At 43.8% G+C, this 21,341-nt stretch overlaps 5 protein-coding genes across 5 annotated transcripts; 2 read left to right on the forward strand and 3 right to left on the reverse strand.

The window, feature by feature from the left end:
• Nucleotides 1-545: 545 nt before the first annotated feature.
• Nucleotides 546-1,449, forward strand: O0I10_000389 (uncharacterized protein; the record flags this gene model as incomplete). The annotated part of the gene is made up of 5 exons (XM_058480500.1): nt 546-650; nt 747-831; nt 898-1,007; nt 1,104-1,238; nt 1,309-1,449. 5 exons carry the CDS (start codon nt 546-548, stop codon nt 1,447-1,449), a joined length of 576 nt encoding a protein of 191 aa, XP_058349023.1.
• A 171-nt stretch (nt 1,450-1,620) lies between these two features.
• On the reverse strand, nt 1,621-6,283 carry O0I10_000390 (uncharacterized protein; the record flags this gene model as incomplete). Its single annotated transcript, XM_058480501.1, has 24 exons — nt 1,621-1,721; nt 1,788-1,937; nt 2,003-2,291; nt 2,357-2,569; nt 2,628-2,772; nt 2,828-2,954; nt 3,019-3,139; nt 3,196-3,319; nt 3,390-3,640; nt 3,691-3,726; nt 3,781-3,938; nt 3,998-4,118; nt 4,185-4,400; nt 4,453-4,554; nt 4,610-4,717; nt 4,778-4,819; nt 4,880-4,960; nt 5,021-5,147; nt 5,207-5,325; nt 5,384-5,580; nt 5,657-5,729; nt 5,782-5,928; nt 5,998-6,195; nt 6,251-6,283. 24 exons carry the CDS (start codon nt 6,281-6,283, stop codon nt 1,621-1,623), a joined length of 3,279 nt encoding a protein of 1,092 aa, XP_058349024.1.
• A 1,718-nt stretch (nt 6,284-8,001) lies between these two features.
• O0I10_000391 (uncharacterized protein) lies at nt 8,002-10,271 on the forward strand (the record flags this gene model as incomplete). Its single annotated transcript, XM_058480502.1, has 2 exons — nt 8,002-8,275; nt 8,341-10,271. 2 exons carry the CDS (start codon nt 8,002-8,004, stop codon nt 10,269-10,271), a joined length of 2,205 nt encoding a protein of 734 aa, XP_058349025.1.
• Nucleotides 10,272-10,517: 246 nt separating this feature from the next.
• O0I10_000392 (uncharacterized protein) lies at nt 10,518-12,568 on the reverse strand (the record flags this gene model as incomplete). Its single annotated transcript, XM_058480503.1, has 4 exons — nt 10,518-11,555; nt 11,621-11,773; nt 11,838-12,335; nt 12,407-12,568. 4 exons carry the CDS (start codon nt 12,566-12,568, stop codon nt 10,518-10,520), a joined length of 1,851 nt encoding a protein of 616 aa, XP_058349026.1.
• Nucleotides 12,569-12,825: 257 nt separating this feature from the next.
• Nucleotides 12,826-18,109, reverse strand: O0I10_000393 (uncharacterized protein; the record flags this gene model as incomplete). The annotated part of the gene is made up of 16 exons (XM_058480504.1): nt 12,826-13,177; nt 13,238-14,057; nt 14,124-14,281; nt 14,340-14,400; nt 14,464-14,547; nt 14,605-14,811; nt 14,873-15,275; nt 15,342-15,545; nt 15,607-15,830; nt 15,884-16,626; nt 16,680-17,071; nt 17,146-17,460; nt 17,519-17,590; nt 17,663-17,739; nt 17,801-17,872; nt 17,929-18,109. 16 exons carry the CDS (start codon nt 18,107-18,109, stop codon nt 12,826-12,828), a joined length of 4,365 nt encoding a protein of 1,454 aa, XP_058349027.1.
• Between the last annotated feature and the right edge of the window lie 3,232 nt (nt 18,110-21,341).

Genomic DNA, 21,341 nt, shown 5'->3' on the forward strand with positions numbered 1-21,341 from the left:
AAAGGCATAGTGTAGTTTTCTGCAAAAGGCAAATCGGGTGGGCCAGCCACAAAGATGGCAACTTGCACTTCATGGAGTGTGTCATATGACACGCCCTCGAAGGATGGCACAGCATATAGGTAACCATGCCATCCTTCATTGTATGAAGACGCGTATATACATAGGGGCCCTTTTCCTTGTCTCGTAAATGTAAAAGAGATTTTGATATTGCTGGATGGAGCATCATCGATCGCGCAGTAATGATGATGCTGCTATACGAGGTCAAATGTTGAGGGATCCAACACATGAATACATGCGCACACACACATACACAAACAGATCACTGTGCCACAGCTGTTGGTCGAGTTTTCCATTTTCAGCCTGGATACTGCTCACTCGCTATACTTGCCCATCCAGGGCTTAGCATAAGAGAGTGAGAGTGAGAGATGCACCCAACACGCACTCATACAAGTTCACACAGGTCCTTTTTTCTTCTCTTTTTATCTCTTCCTTTTACTACTCAACTATACACACACACGACACAACACTCTCCATTTTCTTTCTCCATGGTCAAAAAACCAGTTTCACGTCGATTCGTCATTGTAGGAGACGGTGCATGTGGCAAGACTTGCTTACTCGTTGTCTATGCCGCGGGCAGGTTTCCAACAGAGGTAATTATTTCTTTGTGGGAGGGTGGAGCAGGTATCAAACATCATCACCAACGATGATCCTATGGCAAACAACAACTAAAGAAAGAGTATAATAAGTACGTGCCAACTGCCTTTGACACATTTGTCAAGACCACGCATGTGGATGGTCGTCAAGTCAACCTTGAGCTATGGGATACAGCAGGTAATCTTTTATAATGCACAAGGGTCGAATGTATGTATATTCACCAACAACAATCATTTGTAACAGGGCAAGAGCTGTACGACCGACTACGCATGCTTGCTTATCCTGACTCGGACGTTATCCTTATTGCTTACGACATTAGTGACCCGGAGACATTGGCCAATGTCCCTGAAAAGGTAGAGTGATGGGGTTTGTGGAGGGAGCGCGCGCTTGTATCAAGGAGATGATGAACCTTTGGCTTATCTTTGCAAATCACATGTTACTCAATATAGTGGTTGCCTGAAGTACAATACTATTGTGGCTCCAGCACATTCTTCCTAGTGGGATGCAAAAGAGATTTGCGAGATGATCCTGAAACATTGGAAGCTTTACGAGAGCGTGGCATGACAACCGTATCATATCAACAGGTAAAGGTGAAGGATGAGGAGGAGGATCAAGCGTATGGGATGACTAAAAAAGTGATCGACATGTGTGTAGGGCCAGGCCATGGCTGATACTATTAGAGCCATGGGGTATTATGAATGCTCAGCAAAATTGAATCAAGACGTAGCACAGGTCTTTGAACAAGCCGCTCGAGCGACACTCAATAAACGTTCCTTCAGCTGCGTCCTCTTGTAAACACAAACATCTTCCTCCACCACACACTCCTCTTCATATCCACACACACACAAACCATCTTTCTCTTTCTCACCCATTGTACAACCCTCCCCAACATGTAACCTCATCTTTAACCCCAATCCCCATTTTATATATCATGAGCGACATTGTGGAAAAAACAGAAAACGCTTTTTATGCACTAGTATCCATGGGATCATCACCAGCTTTTGTTGCATTTCGCTTGCTCTTTTGCTCCAATCTCCAAGCTTGAATCTTTGCCTTGAGCTCATCAGCTATACCAACAAAAAATGATTAAAGGACTGTATAAATGGATTTCATGTCAATGTCAAAAGCCTTACCGGGTTCGACCATATCCATGGAGAGGGGTGCACGACTGAATGGATCACGAGTATCACCAAGCAAATGGGCACGAATTGTACTGCGATCCACAATGGTATTGGATGTTGGTAGCAGCACTGGGTCCTCCATCACGCTGGAAAGAATAGGATCTAGTGGATGACATCCCTTGTTAATAAAGCATAGCCATCGTATAACAAGAATAAAAAACATTTACCCAAGAATTCATCAGGCACATCACCCAGTTCTTCTTCCTCGAGAACACCGCATTGGATGGCTTCCTCGACCTTGTTGACAAAGGATTCAAGTGCGGCTACATCATCCGGATGCTTTAAACGTTGCTTCAACATGATGGAAGCTGCCTTTGAAAAGTATTCTTTCTTGTAGGATCGACCATCACGAGCCACCGCTTCCACAAAGGTTGGGCAATTGAGATGAAGGTAAATGTCAATGATTTCTGAAAGTAGCACGCGTGGCTGGAAATGGTATTTTTCTCGGTTCTTCACCTAAAATCATCCATGGTCAATCGCATTGCACAATACGCAGCAGCAACAGCAACCTCGTTTAGTACCTTGAGCTCAGTACACTTGGGTCCCACAAGCTGAGCAAGATTGTAATCAAGCATAGCAGCCAATCGATCCACCACCTCCGTCACCATAAATGGCTCAACCACCTCAGCCGTCAAGTACTGCAACATGTGAACCGTCTCACTACCTAATGCGACATAGGACTGTGCTTGGCGTTCAAGAGATCGCAAATTGCCTTCCCGCTCTTGTCGTTGTTGCTAAAACGATGATGAGTTCATTGTCTTGCGTATATAAAAGGTAATCACAAAACTTTACCACTGGCTGTGCCTCCCAAGCAGCTGTATCTTCCATTTCCAATTGGATTTGGTGGATTTCCGATAGCTTGCTCAAGCTTTCATCCAAAAGATAGGTAACATCGCTCATCAACATGTTGACAAATCGGGTAAACATCTCATGGTTTCTATATAAAAGTGTCAATTGAAAAAACAAAATGATGCAAACGTAAATATACATACTTGCTCTCCTCTCTTAGCTTGGCACGATGAGAAGGGTGACCCCAGATGGTCTTCATGATATGGCTGATGTTGTAGCGAATGTTGAATTTGTCATAAAATTGAGAGCTGGTGCCGGTTTGTTCCACCTCTGTAAAAGTAAAAAGCATGATGAGGAATATTGTTGTACTATGACGTTTGTTGCTTGTACCCACCAACATAAAACGTCATCAGTGACACCATCAAATGATCCAAGGCAAGTGGATGTGAGTTGAGCATTGTCTCGAGTTCGCCAGGTACGCCCTTGGCAATTGGATAGGTGAAGAAAAATAGAATCTATATATACATAATGAATGGTCATTGTTCATTGTTTGTCACTTGTATGGCATTACCTCCACAAGCTTTGCTTTCAGATATGGGTTCTTGATATATTGTGTGTTGCGAAGGAAAGTGATGATAAATGTCACAAGCTCCTCTTGGGAATTGCTCTTGAAAACCTTCATGTGATAACAGTACCTTCATATACCAATATGAGCCCATCACAGCCATCTTTTTCCATCTGCGGCGCACGCGCACAAATACTTACTTTCCGAGGAAAATGAAAAACTCCACCACATCTTCAATGATCCATTCTGGAAGCATAGCAAAGTCTTCGGGTACGTCCTTTGGAAGTGGTAAGGTGATCATGGCCCAAGGATGCTGGTGCTTAGGATCCACAGTACGAATCATCCATGACATGACAAGGTTGTAGAATCGCATCGTCTCGGACAAATATTCCTCATCCATCAACATCGACTCGTAAGCAAACTTGTGCATCGACATCAAATCAAGTCGAGCCTATGATTCAAGGTTAGCTGTTGAGTTCATCCCATCCTCTTTTACCATACCTTTAAGCGTTGCATGAGAAAATCTTGCATAGGTGTCTATAATGTTATTATTTAGCATACAATCATCTTTTGCAAAAGACAAAAACTTACATTTCCCATACGAGCAATATCTTGTTCCATGCGATCCATCTGACGTTTCATTTCCGAATGCTCTCGTTTGAATTCATTGTAGTTGACGAATGATCGAATAGGGCCATAATGATAGAATCCCAATGTCAAGTAAAAGATGTCGCTAATAAAGTTGTGCGCTACATCACAAAGGATGAGTTCTCCCAGCCATATCATCATCAATCACCCATTGTCTTACATTTTGGCTCGCCACTGTTATAGTATCGATCAGATTGCTCCTTGTCAGCAGTGACCTTGGTATCCTCTGTGACATCAAGTCGACGGCTTGTTCTAAAGTAGGTTGGTTCGATCTTGTCAATCTACATGAAAAAGTGTGAGTCAATAACATACTCCATGGTGGTGGTGGTGGTGGTAAGCACTCTTACCTTGGACGCCTTGACATCCATAAACGGTTCACAAAAGCTGAGAAGAATGGCAGCAATGTTGTGCATAAATCCTTCGCTTGCAACCGTCAATGGATCCACTTGCATTTGAGCACGTTTAACATTGAGCTGAAGAATGTGGGCAAAGTAGGAAAGCACCGCTTCACGAGCCTGTGGACTTGATCGTACGATGTTGTTGATAACGCCAAACATGGTCCTCTACAATACAAATCAATACATTTGCACTCCTATAAATCACTCTTAGATGTACCTGGATGTTGTGAATAGTTGCCCTGATGCCGTTCATGCAAGATTCGATGTCCGCTGAATAACGCTCTTCTGCATTTTGGAAAAAGTTCTCGGCCACTTTGGACTATCATTCACAAGTCAGTATGGCTACCCCCATCATCCATGATTACCGTACTTACCGAACGATCTGGGTATGCAGTGAGACTAAGAAAAGGACCGAGGAGTGAAATACTCTCAATGTTATGTGCAGCAGCATGGCTCGGATCGAATTCAGGAAGCGTGGTGATCTATACACGACTTGTTGTCAATCCACACTATTCCCAAATCCCCCGTTCTTTTTTTTTTACCATTCCAGCAATCGTCTTGTTCTCACACAAATTGGTCAATGCCTATATGTATCCATTGTAAGTCGCTTTTTTCACATCTCACAAATGACCCATTCCACATACCCGTAGACTTGATTTGTAATCATCCAAGATATTCATGTTTTGTAAGCGGTTTGAGATGATCACCAATGCGGAGCCAATGATCTAATTGAGGATGGCTTAATAAAACGCACGAGATCAGACTCTTCTTTTGCTATTGTTTACCTGATCCAATCCATCATCGGCGAATCTTGCCACCAATTCTACAAGGTATTCACTTGGTAAACCTTCAGCCGTATCTGGTTCAGCCAACAAGCGAGGAACTAATTGCTCTGGACCCAAAGGTGTGGGACTACATAATAACTCGTTTGAATGACTGATTCAGCAACATTTTAGATCCACCACGCTTACCTTTGAATCTGGGGAAACATGTCTGGCATTTGGATCGTCAAACCAGAGTATGAGATAAGCAAGGCTTTGGTGTTGTCGAGTAATGTCAAACGTTGTTGAAGCACGGCTGGATCAAGGTTCTACATACACATGTATTCATGAGTAAATTGCTTCCTCAATATCATACGATCAATATACCTTGCTTCGTGTCAATGTATTGCGCTTGATCTCATGTGCACGTTTCCAGCAAGCGAGCAAATAGTCAAAATCCAATACACGCAAGTCGTTTCGAACGTCTTCAGGATATTCATCATTGGACTCATTGGGATCAATCGATAATCGTGCAACCAAAATGCGATCGAGTAATGATTCACTTAGGCGATATGGCTTGGATTCTAATCATCATGGTGTTTAGTTGACTCTGCCTGCCCAATGCACCACCTCCTTTTTCATCATCCATGAAAGACTTACCATTTTCCTCCTCGAGTTCTGATACCAATCCATGCAAGTAAACACATCGTCCTTGTTTATATACAGTATCCAACTAAGGTCCATGTCAGATAATGCTGTAAAGAGCCCCAACATCTACTACTCACGTTCAAGGTCACCTGCAGGATACGTGACAGCACCTCGTTTTGCCAGTCTTCGAAGCTCTTTGCAGGTGCTTTTGGAGTGGGTGACGTTACAGGCTTGGAAGGTGGTGTACTGGTAGTAGTAGTAGTAGTAGGAGGAGCCGCTGGTGGCTATAAGGTTATGTATGCATGTGCGCAGATCAGCATATTGCGTAGCCATCATGTATATAGTATCCATACATTTGTTGGTGTTGCCACTGGTTTAGCTGGAGGCGTTGGTGTCGATGACTGGATTGGCTTTGACGATGCCGTGCTTTGGTTATTGACAGGTGTGGTGGTGGACGTCGTAGCAGCATTGTTCGCTTCGGCTGCTGCTGCTGCTGCTGCTTTTTGTTCTTCAGCTTGCTGTTGTAACTTTGCTAGGCGCTTCAATCGGATCTGTATAGTTGTAAGACGCATTAGAGGTATGTGAAGAGCGTGTATAATGCATTACCTTGTCAGCATCGGAAGGTCCAGCGTTGTCCATAGTTTGAAGAAGAATATAGAACAGGGAAGCAAAGTTGCAGGTATGGGACACATAACGCGCGACGCTCTAAAGCTGTTACTCAACCCCGCTGATGAACCAAATGGCAATGTCACATTTGAACCCATCATCATTCGGCTTTATTCAACACTATTCAAGGTGGAGCTTGATTGCTGATCATCATTGCTGCTTACACAGAGTACTCGAATACGCTACACATATACACATACCACCATCATTAAGAGTAGCCTGCTGACAATGACAAGAAATAGTCCCTATTATTGTAATGCGAGTGTACTCAGCAGGAACAAAAGTGATTAATTGATTTCATTGTTTGATGATGGCTATTATCACCTGCCCTAATTTATGCATGGACAATTTTACACCTTGGCTCTTCAGACACTTATACGCCCCATCACCCTATCATACAGCAATTCATCAACACAATAAAAGAATGGTTTCGCCACTCATCATAATCATCATCTCTTGCCTCTATCATACCATTTTGATTGCTTACAAGATCAAATGTCCGAGGTCTTATGCATACCTCATTTCTTTCAAACGTGTCGTTAAACGGTGGTCATTGTCGTCATTCATACATAGATGTTTCATTGCCATCATAGTAGTCACCATTATGATGTTCTTTCCTGCATTAAGGTGAATTCGAATCATACTCCTTGTTGGGTCGCATTAACTATCCTGATAGGTGAAAGCTGGATTTAGTACAATGGCTTTCTACTGTAGGGTGCTGATATCGACAATGACGCAAAGGTCCAATGCGTGGATCTACCAATCTGAGTTTCAACAATACGCAGTGCATGAACAAACAAGTTTCCACCAAAGCAATGTCTCCAATACAATACACTTGAGGCTATCCTTTTCAGTGGTTGTTCAAATTCAACCAAAGTAGTACTTTGAAAAGCGGATACTAACGTGTGCTTCTGTTTATGGCGTGCCTTGCCCTCATCCTTTACGTTGTTGACCTGCAGCAGTCATTCGGCCTCCTCCTCATTCTTACACACAAGCAAGTTCTCATCCAATTTAATTGACCAGCAAGCAGCAAGTTTTTTTTTCTTTTCTCTCATCTCCCTTCAACAAGATACCATATGTGTTACCAAAAGGGCGTGGCTATCAACATCAATAAGTTTATCCAGGTGACCAGCTTTTGAAGGGCATCATTTAGCACCCACATTTATGATGTCAAGGAAAACGCTACCTTTACACCACTTTTCACCCACGATGATGATCCTTTAGCGTTGTCTAATGACCCATTTATTCATCAAGAAGACAAGTAGGCCCACTCTATACGATCGAAATCAAATAGAACATACCTCTTTCCTTTAATCATTTGTAACAATAAACCATCACTACTAACAAGACGCTTTCATTGATAATATGAGGAGGATATCAAGATAGACTAGAAAGGGAAACATCGACAAGTGGTGTCACATGGAACAAATATAGACATGGGTCTACTCTATTTTGATCAAAGAATGGTGCCATTGTTTCTATTCAAAGCAGCAGAGGCACATTTAGGGAAAAGGGCGAGTATCACGTGGCCATGAGCCGTTCATCCGGGCGTTGAGAATTTCAAGGTGTGGAGTCCGCGAACCTTTTTCCTGTTCCATGTAAAGCGCCCAGTGTGAACCTTATCCACTCCTCCTGCTCATCATCATCTTGTGTGCTTTCATCTTGGTTGACTTGTACTCTCTTGTCTTTGAATGACAGACCACGTTTTACGAAAGCGGCAAACGGCCTTTGAACCTCTGGTGGCGCCACTCAACGACGACGACAACGATGACAAGTGGGCTGAGAATCGCCATTACGGCGTTGTCGTGGATGCAGGATCGTCAGGGTCACGGGTGTATGTGTACTCTTGGGAAGACTTTGAACATACCAAAGCGTCTCTATTACCAGTGGATTTACGAGGAAGGATACCTGTTGTAGAGCGTGGTGATGCTCAAGGTCTTAAATGGACACGACGTGAAGAACCTGGTAGGTACATGAAATTATTCATGCATTATTGATTGGATCTATCTATCTAACTAATTTCGTATTAGGCATTTCAACCTATGGAAGTCGTCCCCAAGAAGTGAGCGAGCATTTGAAACCGCTACTGGATTTTGCCACCGAAGTGGTACCTGTTGCCCAGCAACCGAATACACCCTTGTTTCTCATGGCAACGGCAGGAATGCGATTACTTCCCGAAGACGAACGACAGGCCGTATTGAATGCGAGTTGCAGCTATATTCGAGACAACTATTCATTTGCAGTGGATGATTGTGACAAGCAAATCCGGGTGATCTCAGGCGAGGATGAAGGCATTTATGGATGGGTGGCAGTCAACTACTTGATGGGTGGATTTGATATGAGTGTCACCAATACGCTCAATAGCCATCATACATTTGGATTCTTGGATATGGGAGGTGCAAGTGCACAAATCGCTTTTGAACCTGAGCATCATCAACGAGAAGCACACAGCGATGATTTACGTACGATTCTTTTACATACATTGGATGGGCAACAGGTGGAATACGACGTGTTTGTAACCACCTTTTTGGGTTACGGCAGCAATGAGGCGCGTAGACGCTATTTGGAAGAGCGTGTTAAGGACGAATATATGCGTAATGCCGACAAGAATTTGCTGGATGAACATCGCACCCTTCATCTCAATGATCCATGCCTTCCACCCCAACTCAACGTCACTGATACATTATCCACCAGCATCCCTCTCACATTACACGGCACGGGATCATTTTCAGAATGCATGGATGCTACGGCACCCCTACTCAACAAGAATGCTGATTGCCCTACAAAACCATGCTTGTTCAATGGCGTGCATACCCCTGAGATTGATTGGTCTGTCAACAAGTTTGTTGGTATATCCGAATACTGGTATTCGTCGCATGATCTCCTGGACTTGGGTGGTGTATACGACTTTGCAGAATATGAACAAAAGGCAACTGAATACTGTGCACGTCCCTGGGATCATCATGATGATAACAACATCAATGAGAGTATCGAGATTCATCATCGACAAATGCAGTGCTTCAAATCAGCTTGGATTGTAAATGTACTACATGATGGCATTGGTATTCCACGTATCACCGATCCTGCCCATGGTTCTTTGAATGTCTCGGACGATGCACAACTGCTGGAACAGTCCATCGATAGCATCGAGGTTAAAAATTGGAATCCACCTTTTCAAAGCATTGATACCATTAATGATATCCAAGTCTCGTGGACCTTAGGCGCTATGGTCATGCATGTTGCAAAACAAATTCCACTTGTGGGTGATGCTCGTGGACATGCTACGGATCATGATGATTTCGACAATGCATCTACAAAAGATAACCTATGGTCCTCCTCCCCTTTATTGGCGAATAGTAGCACTGTATTACTGGTTTTGATGTTTGTCATGGCTTTCTTTTTGTGGTGGCTCTATTATAAGCGATCTGGAAGGAAAAGAAGAACGAATATGCAAGATACAGGTGGCATCCTTGGTCTACATACCCCATCCGATGACATCGATATCCATGACAATAACAACCTTCATGCATGGATGAGTCGATCGCGTAGTGCGCCCCCTTTGAATGACATTGATGAGAATGAACCATCGACCAACAATGACACTGTCACGATTCAAATCAATGGAACGACCACGCTTACTTCAAGCAGCAGCAGCAGCAACAATGCCACGCCTACGAATGGACACTTGAGCAATGGATTCAGAAGCTTTTATCGTCCCATGCTTGGTCCCTCCACCTTGTCACCTAGTGCTTTTAGCATGAAGTATTGGAGCAAAAAACGATATAGCGGTGATAGCCATGATACCCTGTTTGGAACGCATCAGACCAACCATGTTCCTTTACTTCGCAGTGCCTCGTCCGCAAGTAACTTGGCTAATCGACTCAACAACAACAACAACAACAGCAGCAATGTCCATACCCAATCCACTACCACCACTGTACACTCTTACCTTCCTAATTAGATTCCTTTTCCTCGTCACTATTAAAAAGTTGTGTTCTCTCTCTCACTTTGTTTTGAATCGAGTAAAATAAAGCATGTAATTTATTTGCACACACACACACACTCTTTTTGATGGATCGCTGAACCTTTTATGTAATCAGAAAACTTTTTTCATACAATGAGGGGTTTGAGGGGTGAATGAGAAAATGTGGATGTGGGGTTGGGGGGGGGTAAATGAAAATGTTGTCAAGTGGGTGGTGATGATAATTTACGACTGTTGCTGGTTGGCAAATGCATCTTCAAATTCCCGTTGTTGTTGCTGTTGTTGTTGCTGTTGCTGTTGTAACCGTTGCATCATCATGACCACGTTTTGATAGTTGCTCATATCCTCGCCTCCAGCATTACTACCACCACCAGCACTGCCTGGACTTCCATTGTACATCCCAGCTGCTGCTGCTGCTGCCATCATGTTGTTCATATTACCAGCATTGTTCATGACCATGGCGGGATTGATCATACCACCAGCTGCACTCACGCCACCACCACCACCAGCACCACCATTCATCATCAAATCATTTGGATTCATGGAACCAGGCATCGATGGAGGCATACTACCAGGATTGGATGTCATGCTAGGTGATAATCCATCCAACGATTGTGACATGGGAGAACCAGATTGGACCATTGAACTGCCAGGGGTATAGCTGCCATCATTGTTCATCATCATATCTCCTCCTGCACCACCAGCCCCACTTGCAGCCATCATCATGCGTTGTCTTTGTTGTTGCTGTTGCCGTAATTGTTGTTGAAGAATGGTTTGTGGATCCATCATTTGGTTCCTCACAGCGGGTGATCCTGCCATAGACATATTGGCTCCATTATAAAATTGTTGTTGTTGTTGTTGTTGTTGTGGAGATGGATGATGTTGACTTGGTGATGCTTGTTGTTGTTGTTGTTGTGCTGCACGCATCATTTGCTGTGGTGTTTGTGGTTGTTGTTGAGGAGTTTGTGGTTGAGAAGGTGGAGTGCTCCGCATTCCTTGTTGTTGTTGTTGTTGTTGAATAGGTGAATTTTGCACATTTTGTGGTTGGGAATAAGGTGAAGATGCAGCAGCAGCAGCAGGCGTTGTAGAAGGTGTTGTTGACTCGGGATTACTACGATTTGGCTGTTGTTGCTGTTTATTAGCCTCGGTATCATTCTTGAAAATCACTTGTGCTGTGTTGAGAAGTGCATGAATCTTCCTTGCAATATCGGAATTGGGTGCAGGTAAGGGTGACAAGTCGGGTGGATTAGGTGTTCTTGGTTCCTATAATGATCGTATGTTATAAATTACATCCACTCACAACAACGAAACAAATATAGATGCCATACCTCTCCTGGTTTTACCATGGAAATATCTGCCATAGTAGCAAGATAGGTGAGATTCGATTGCAACCTTGCTTGATAAGGTGAAATATCAGGCTCCTGTGGGGATTGTTGTTGAATGACACACAAACGGATCAACTCTTGATTCATAATCAATATCTAATAACAATGAACCCATTTAATCACTATCATCATCATCATCATGTCCCACATGGATACTTACCGTTTCCACTCGCTTTGCATTCACATCATTTTGAGCAGCTTTCCCCTTATCAGCTTCAGTGGTCATCATGGAAGGATTGGGTGTGCCAGGATGAGGATTCACGGTGGGTGGCATTGCACCAGGATTCATGGTTGCTGGATTAGCACCAGGCATTTGCTGTGGTACTGCTGCTGCTGCTGCTGCTGCCGTTGATGGGGTGCCTGATACTGATGCTGCTGCTGCTGCAGCTACTGGGGAAGACTGAGCCATAGACTTCATTTGTTGCTGTTGTTGCATAGCCATAAGCTGTCTTCGATGCTGCTCCATTTGGTGTTGTTTGGCAAGCCAAGCTTGTTGTTGTGCAAAGTTGGCAGGTCGAAAAGGTTGTTGTTGTGGGGCCATCATGGGAGGTCGTTGCTGTTGTTGTTGTTGAGCTGCAAGCATGCCAGACATTACTTGAGACGTCGTCGCTTCCATCCCAGCGGCACCCGCCATGGATCCAAAAGGTTGACCATATACCTGTTGTCATACACAATACGTTAATGCGTCATGCGTCGGGTTGCTTGCTTGCTTCTTCCTTGTATGCTTACTTGGGGTTGCTGAGACATGAGTTGCTGTTGCTGAATCGAAAGCTGTTGGGCTGTCATGGTTTGCATTTCGGGTGGCATGTTCATAAGATTGGGCCCTCCATTGGCATAAATGTTTTGCATAAACGCTTCAGATTGGCCGGCTGGTGCAGTGAATTGGTTCATGGAGCCGTCAAAGAGAGATTATAAAAGAGTCAGTGGAAACAAGAGAACCAGCGTGAAAATAGAAGAGAGAAAAATTGGCACCGCCGCTGCGCACTCACCAACCACCACTCACACACACACACACACACACACACACACATTCATCCTGTCACAGATATATGTATCCCACCATCCATTGTCTAGCAATAGAGTGTTTACATTAGAGTATATGTAGATTGTATTAAGATTAGATTCAATAGGATGTAAAAATATTACTACTAAAACATAGAGTCCTTGTGCTTTTTGTAAAAGAGGGTGTCTAATTGATAAATGACTTCATGGCAATCTGGCAAAGGATGGTCTCTTGCCTCTATGGATCGATGACAGTGCACACGGCTATCCAGCAGCCAATTCACGTACTCGCTCTCACGGAGATCAAGGTCCATCTTGTTAAGCGTTTTGAATATCATGAGCAAATCATGGCGTAGAGAGGCTAAACGATCACGACTCAAATCAAGATCAATGGCTGCTTGCAGGTATCGTGGGCTCGACCATTTGTAAGTGATGTCGGTGTTCCTACTACTGCCATCATCACTATTCTTGTTGTTCACCGCCGTAAACATCCTGAAGCTATAATAGAAGGGATATGTAAGTAAAGAAATGATCGTGTACAATAATTGTCTCATGTACCTTTCTGAATCTGCATACATTGGATGCAAGCTGTTGCTGATAACTCCATGCTCGATATCACGAAGATACATCATCTTAACTTCCCGCGTGGATGATGATTCGCTTGTAGCTGCTGTCAACACACCGCCACCACCCTCGTAAGCTGCTGCAATGGCATTGCTTCGATAAATAAACCTCCAAACTTGCCAAATACATGTGATGGAAAGAATCAAGCCCAATAATAAAATGGCCACACGATAAGGCACAATACGTCGTACATATTTCGTAGCATAGCGTTGCTTTGATGTCTGCTTAGACTGTTGTCGTTGTTGCTGCTCTTTCTTTTGCTGCTGCTCTTTTTGCTGCTGATGGGCAATTTCCTTATGCTTCTTCACTCGTTGGGGTGATCTGGGTAATTGGATAGCATTCGTAAGAATAGCAGGTGGTAGCTGATTGCGAGATTTTTCAGAGGATGATGATTGTGGTTGCTTGGTGGGTTGTGGAGTAGTTGGCGTCTTTGATCCCTGTATTTGTGTTGGTGGGCTTGATTGTGTCATGGGTCGTCGTATGGACTCTGCCGCATGTGGTGTAGGTTGTTTCCTTTCCTCAACGCTGGATGTGTCAACAGAGCTCTCATCAGCGATATTCTCATTGGATTCATCAGCAGGTTGACGAGCGCCTTGCGATTGCCTCTTTTTCGACTTCTTTTTCTTTGGAGTAGACGCCGTTTGCCGTTGTGCTTCAACATCAGCTGCAATCTTATCGGCCGCCTCTTGAATAACCGGCAGGAAGACATTCATATTCTCCCCCATAGCCTTCATAGCTGCTCTCGTCACAATACCTAATAGCACATATACATTTGTTATTCCTTGTCCATCTTTGAACATACAAAGCCATTCATCCATACCTCTGACAAAGACACTCTTGACCCAAGCAACGCCAAGAGAACACGTGAGCTTGCAACGCGACTTGTCGATCCACGTGATACAATATCTCACCGATGGGATAAACGCATCAGCATATGGCAGAGCCGCTGTCTTGGTAGAGATCTGCACAACATAGCACCTTTTTTCCCATCATTGAGTATCACTGCACCCATATCTCCCATACCGCAACAACTTACAGGTAGTCTTCCTTTTTCAATAGCACTTGCGTTTCCACCACCTCGGCCTCTTTCATACGCACTAATATTCGCCTTGGTGAGTATGATCCATGACCATTAATATCATCCCAATAAATACACTTACCAATAGGATTAGATACAGGCATAATGTACTTGAGCGTGCGTTTGGTTTCATCATTTTCTTTCTCCCATGGAGTGACCCTCAAATCTAAAAGCATCCAAATCAATACAAAAGGTGTGCCTGAATAATGCTAATAACTCTTACCATGACCCTCAGTGCCTGAAGTCTTGCCTTCCCAAACACCACCATTCGTTTTAGGCGTAACGTTGCATTCATCACTGAACATGAGCCCATAGAGTCTTTTGGCAGAGATGGGAAACTCGTGTTCAATTTCCACCTTGTCCAAATGTTGGTCACATGCACAATCCTTTGGACCATCAGGAGCCGTAATATGAGAAGGAAGTTCATCAGCTATCATAATAGGATGGTTAGTGATACATCTTGTAGATGTTGGTTGGCTTTGGTAACTTACGATCAACAGGTTCAGGCTCAGGTTCCGATTCTGATTCAGGTTCAACAGGAACAGCAAGCTTGTTTTGTTCGGATGTGCCATTGCCAGAGGCCACTTGAGCGGGAGATGATACGATGACAGCTGAATCATCCACAACAATCTCGGGTTTTTCTGTATGCTCTTGTGCTGGAGGTGCGATATTAAGGGTCAACTTTTCATCCGTATTGGTAATCACTTCCACAGGTCGTCTCGAAGTAATTGAAGGGCGTGATGCACCCAATGCTCGGAATGAAAGTCGTTTCTTTTTCCTCCTCGTCTCACCAGGTGATCCAAGAGAATCGGCTGAAAGTAAAGAGGATGATCGATGACGGTGTCGCTGAGATATCCTTGTGATCTTTGCATACAACTCGGCAAGCGATATGGGCTGATGATATGATATGATGATACATTAGCTGAGCCATTGGGAAGATGATCGAATTCATACACTTACATTCTCGCTTTTGGCATTATCCACTGCCAACCGTAATCGCTCGGCAACTGTATTGATATCTTCTTCCGGTATGCTCAATGCAACAGGCGTCAATTCGTTATTCTCAGTCAAGACATCCACGATCAATGCATGATCCCGATTGCTGATAGAAGCACCATCCTTGACAACGCGGATATCCTTGATAGATTTGAGTCGAATCACAGCCTAAATTCAGAGTAAAATTAGCCTATGGCCATTCGCCTTGACAATGGGTAAATGGCATTACCGTATTCACAAAGGCAAGCATCGAAAAGCTGTAGAACCAAAGATTGTGCTGTGTGATAAAAGCTTTGCCGGCATAACCATAACCATACTCGGAAGGAGGTGCCATTGTGAGATGAGCCAGCTGAGAATTGAGCTCTTGATCAAATGAATCCAAAGACACGCTATCAAAGCTGTTGAGCGTATCGACAATGTTCTTGTTGTGCCTTCTCAAGAGACCAATGAATACTAAAAAATGAAATGAGGATGCATAGTTGCTGACAAATTCCCTTGCTACCTACCATCAAGGACCACTTCATCGTGTGATAAACCACCAAAGAGTTGTCGTAGCAAGATGTTCTCGGTAGGATAATCGTAATTGTCGAGATTGACGGCCATATCCAAGCTACTATCACGTGACAAGGGCCATGACACTGTTGTCTTGTCAACTGCAATAACCGAAGGCAAGGATGCACTACGTTCTCCAAGCAACGTGGTTCCAAGAATTGGCCATGGTACACCCCATAATGTACTTGGTACATAGGTACCCGAAATGCCTCGCAAGGATGCTGCTTCCCATACCAATACCGGGCTTAACGACAAACACGTGATCAAGGACATGCCATCATAGTTGGAAAGCGAGTTTGAGTTGTACATGACCATGGCGGATGCTGTATCAATCGACCATTGAGATTCATCCATTGCCTTTGATGTCAATCCACTAATGTCATCGGGGTGGGCAATTCTTGATAAATGGCATAAGGGTGCTGTACCACTCAAAGTGACTGAAATGTCTTTGGGTGCTGTGATCATGGTGGTAGAGCGAGATTTGGGCGATACACGTGTAGGTGATCCAGCTGTGAATGAACTCGAAGGTGATGGGCTGCTCGAAGGAAATGAATCGACAAGGGATTGGTTGTCCATGCTTTCTCGATGGCCTGCAGAGGATGGCTTTCTGGATTTGTATAATAACGTGGCGCCTTGAAAACAGCTTATCCAATCGCGCAATTCATCGTCCGTTTCAGCTTGAAGTATATAGCTTGTTCTAGAGTACGATATTAGACAACCTAATAAGGATGGGTGGATATTTAAACTTACTGTGAGGGTCGCACCACAACTTCAAAGCAATAGCGTCGATCCGTATCCGTGACCAATTTGACATCACAAGAAGCAAGCGATATCTTTTCCTCGACTGTGACCATCGCACGACTTGGTTTGTTGCTCACGGTGCACCATCCAAAATGCTCATTGTAAATAAAACACCATCGCCGTGTCCAAGTATGCCGAGAAATACGAGAAAACAGGTATCCCCATTTTGAAAATGGCTGCGTCTTTGGTTTGGTGGCGGATTTGGACCCATTGATAGGAAGAGGTGATCCCATGTACGCGCTCAATTCCTTACGCGGTTGCATAAGTTGTAGATATTCACTTTCCACTCGCTCCCGTACTTGCTGCAGCTTGCGTAATTCATATATGCAAGTTTGTTGATCCTGCATCCCAATTTCTTTGTCAGCAAAAGGCTGCATGTCACACACACACACACAATGAAATCCATTTTACTTACATCCACCAGCCATTGCTTCCATCGCCCAATTGAAGAATTGAGATCCTTCCAAACATGTGATAATTCATCGAATGCTTCCTTGGTCTTCATGTTGCTCGAGAATCGTTCCACCAATAAATTCGCAAGGAGACCACGAAAATTGACAACACGCATCATGTGTTGACCAGACAAGTGGACATAAACCTTGCGTGCTTCATGTAAACGAATGGCTTCATCTCTCATGACAGTGGGATCCTTGTTCTTGCTAAGAGCTGCATACTTTTGGAGCTGAGTCTCGTAACGATCCAAGGCACGATCATGCTGCTTTCGAAATTCCTATCCATGTTGTGGTCAATACACACGCCATCATGCACGTATCCATCCATTCATGTACCTTGAAATCCTTGAGATAATTCTTTGCGTGTTGATGTAATGGTTCCACAAAGTTGTTTTGCAATTCAAGCGCCTAATGGATAGAGGCACGAGGATAAAGTCAGTATGCGGATAATATCTCGGGACATGTGTAATGCTGACTTGCCAATTTAGTCTGACAGGCAATAGTGGATTGTAATGTCATCGTCAATCGATTGAACGCTGTCCCAGTCAATGGCAAAGCTAGTTTAAACGGGATAATCAACATACATGGTTCATAGGATAACATCACGCTCAAGCATACCAATAAGCCCACCATCCAAATTAGGAGGAGGTCGAGCCTTGTCACAGATGACCAAGGTGTCCGCGTTGAACCCTGAAAAAGTCGCAATTGAGTACTGCATTGGAATGGAGGATGCTGTATAGACATACTGTTGAGCTTTTCGATATAATGTTTCATATGCGTTGACAATGCCGAGAGCCATTTCTCAAACAAGTCGAGTTGCTCGTCCCAGTGGACGACATTGGTGCGATAGATTGGTGAATCGGTGACAGCATCGTGTACGGTGATTAGTGTCGGGAAGGGAGAGGACTGGCTGCCTGGGGCAAGCATGACACGGGATACCAAAGGCGGGCAGTAAGAAAGGAAGGAGAGTGTGTGTGTGTGTGTGTGTTGTCGAGGAAGGAGGTTGGGGGTGGCGGATGATAAGTCTTGTGTCGTACCTTGAGATTTCAAGCGGGAAATGGGTGTCGGCTACCACAACCGATTGGCTAAATGAAATTGCGCATGAGTTTGTGCTCGTCCCCATTGTATGAAAAACAAAGGTCATCGTGAATTCATTCCATCCTTTATGCTTAACAATGAAATCATTCATCACCAAGGTACATTAGCACCATTTTCCTATAATACATGCGCTTCATTGTCACACAACAATTCATATGGTGGCGTCGTATTATGGTAATAATAGCTCCAAGCACAATGCTATACATACTGGCATTGTCATCTGATTACGTGATTATCATTTTACATAAGCATAATGAGACAATCGGAGCAGTGATATAATTTTTATTCGTAAGAGCAGGTTGCTTGATATCCTTGATCGAGTTACTAGCACGTCGTTTATAATCAAAAGGCCCCGAAAGTGTATTGTCTTCAAAACCTTTTCTTGACAACAACCTTGGCTGATTGTATTATGGGGCGTGGTCTCTATCATAAGCATGCCTTGTAAAGTTCCTGCTATCACAATGATGAGCATAGTTTTGGTGGGGTTTATCACCAAAAAGGTGCATGAATATATACCGATCAATGCGTGTGCTGGGCTTGTGCCTCCAGGAATCACACCGAGAGCTTAAAACGATTGGTCAATTGAACAAAGCACCATGCTGGAGCATTGGTTGTACCTTGATGGCGTTTGTTTCATGTTGAAGAAGCTGCTCTTCAATGCTGCTGCTAATGATGCTCGTACTATTTTTCAGTGTACAAATGAACAATCATATCTCGGCACGTGATTTTGAGGAGCGCACATTCAAACGCCGTTCGAAAAATAAAAAGTGCAAAGAGAATCCGCAGCAGGCGTTTTCTTTTTTCTTTAATCCTTTTCAGTTCTTTGTATCGGTCTTGGATCATTGGTACCTGCCTTTACGTTGCGGAGAGATACTGTGATGTCCAGTTGGTGGGACTAGATCTTATGCGGTTGCTGCCGCCATAGATGGGGGAGATCTATGGTCCGGGGATCTTATGGTCCGGAAGTGCAGAGGGTCTGGGGAATGCGCATGTTTCGTAAAGGCTTAAACTCCACCTGGTTGTATAGTGCCCCCCACTTGCAATCACCTCGTTTGACACATGCTGAAGGTGCCCCGTGTGGAGAGGTGGAGATGGATGTGTGGCGACCTTCACGTTGGTCATCTCTGTCAGTACTTGGGGCCTTTGGCTCAAGGAAGCTAACAGCCGCATGCATAGATAGTTTATCTTTATTATCAATAAAAAAAGAGTATTATCTATCTACTTGTCTACATGTTTCCATGGTGATTGTCTACGGGTTTCCATAGTGATTGTGTTGTAAGTGGTTGACCATTTGAAAGCTTTAGAATAGTAATCTGCATGTGTAAGCCATGACAATAAAAGACTGCAATGTTGAACGTACTTGTTGTGTTGCAATGGAACTCGAGCAGTGTATGATTTGCGCGCGTTGTTGTTGAAGCTTTGGAATCGATCGCGTTGCCATTGATCTTGGAATCTCTTTTGCCCAATACAGTACGATCTGTAGCTCTCACCTTGCAGTGTACCTGTTTTTCGCTCCTGTTGATACCAGCTGTTGCCATGGTTACATACCACATACTACGCAACATAAGAGATGCTTTCCAATCTTTGATTCAAAAGACTGCTCATTATCATTTTAACATGCAAGCAACAAGAGGCAGCCCTTTCGACCTCGCCGAGCAACATTGTTCTAATAAAGATCCCCGCACTTGATTGTAAACTTTTGAGTTACAAGCGTCTTTATGTTTTGCTATGATGTAGGCGTGATGCTTATGAAAAGTGATCTTGTTCGGTGTCAAGTAGCTCACTCATGTTAGAGCCAAAAATGCATGACAGCACTTGAAGGGTCGATCCTATTGGTGGAGAAATGCATAATAGGCCCCTTCCCCTGCCTTCCTATAGTAAGGTCCGCCCATGATTGCCCGGACATATGTAATGATTCGTTCTCATATAAGGATGCACGGGATAGCGGTAGCTGTAAACTGTCATAGATAAGCATGGTGTATTCGTGTACTCATGCCATGTTGTATAGAAGCTCATACTTTTTTGAGCATAATGAATTAAGCTTACAATGAACCTTGCTTTCTGGAACAATCAAGCACATCTTGGGCATCATCACTCTCAAATCCATTTTACAGTACAAGCGTTTGAGAATCCCCACCGCCTTTCTTCTACTATAAGCATGTGTGCTAGAAGGCTATAGTAAGGTCATAAAATGTTGTGGCCAAAGAACAAGAGCATCACGACATGACAATGCAAATGATCCAACCTCGCTTGGCGATTTTCAAATTTCTATTCCCCCTCTCAATCTAGAAACCCATCAAGTGTTCCACCCCTCTCTAACTATTGTGTTGAATCCAATTTTCATCCAATGAAAGTCAAAGAATAGGACATGGTAGTATCGATGTTTATCATACAAATATGGTAAGGGTTGCAAATTGAATAAGATACGGGTGAACCACACAGAGGTAATAGGGATAGTTGTGTCATTGCGTTCTTGGTTGCTGCCGTCATAATCATCCTTCATCCATGATCCCAAAGTTGCTGCATAATATGACTTGAGTATTCCAATGCCACCCATGGCTTCAAAACATCATTCGTCAAAGATACAAACCCTTTTGCCAATTCCATCCAATCCATCATCATCCTCAGCCGTATCCATCGTTCCTGCTGACGACGCGACAAGTAACCAAAGCAACATTACCTGATTCACCATCATTGCACCTGATTGCATCCCTCCATCCATAACCATTGCAAATCCAATAAGAAAGAGCCTCTGTGATTGTTGCTGATATGCTTCCTTTCCCATCAAGCTGTTGGTCGATCTCTTTCTAGGTCATTTTCTATCGCAGCTCAACGAGGTAAAGATTGCTTGTGTTGCTTGATAGCTGATATGGCATCATCTTAGGAAGTTGTATATACCAAAGCAAGTTGCTGCAAGTAGCTTGAGACAATGGAGTAAAGACCTTGGTAATGGCAACAGCTGTTACGTTTAGTCGTGGCAGAGAAGTCTGCAAGAGCGTGTGTTGTAGTAGGGTGACAAGGTTGTGGACGCTGTTTGAGACCATGGAGTAAAGGCCTTGCT

This window comes from Lichtheimia ornata, assembly GCF_029851405.1.
Source record: "Lichtheimia ornata isolate CBS 291.66 chromosome Unknown scaffold00001, whole genome shotgun sequence".
Lineage (NCBI taxonomy): Eukaryota > Fungi > Mucoromycota > Mucoromycetes > Mucorales > Lichtheimiaceae > Lichtheimia > Lichtheimia ornata.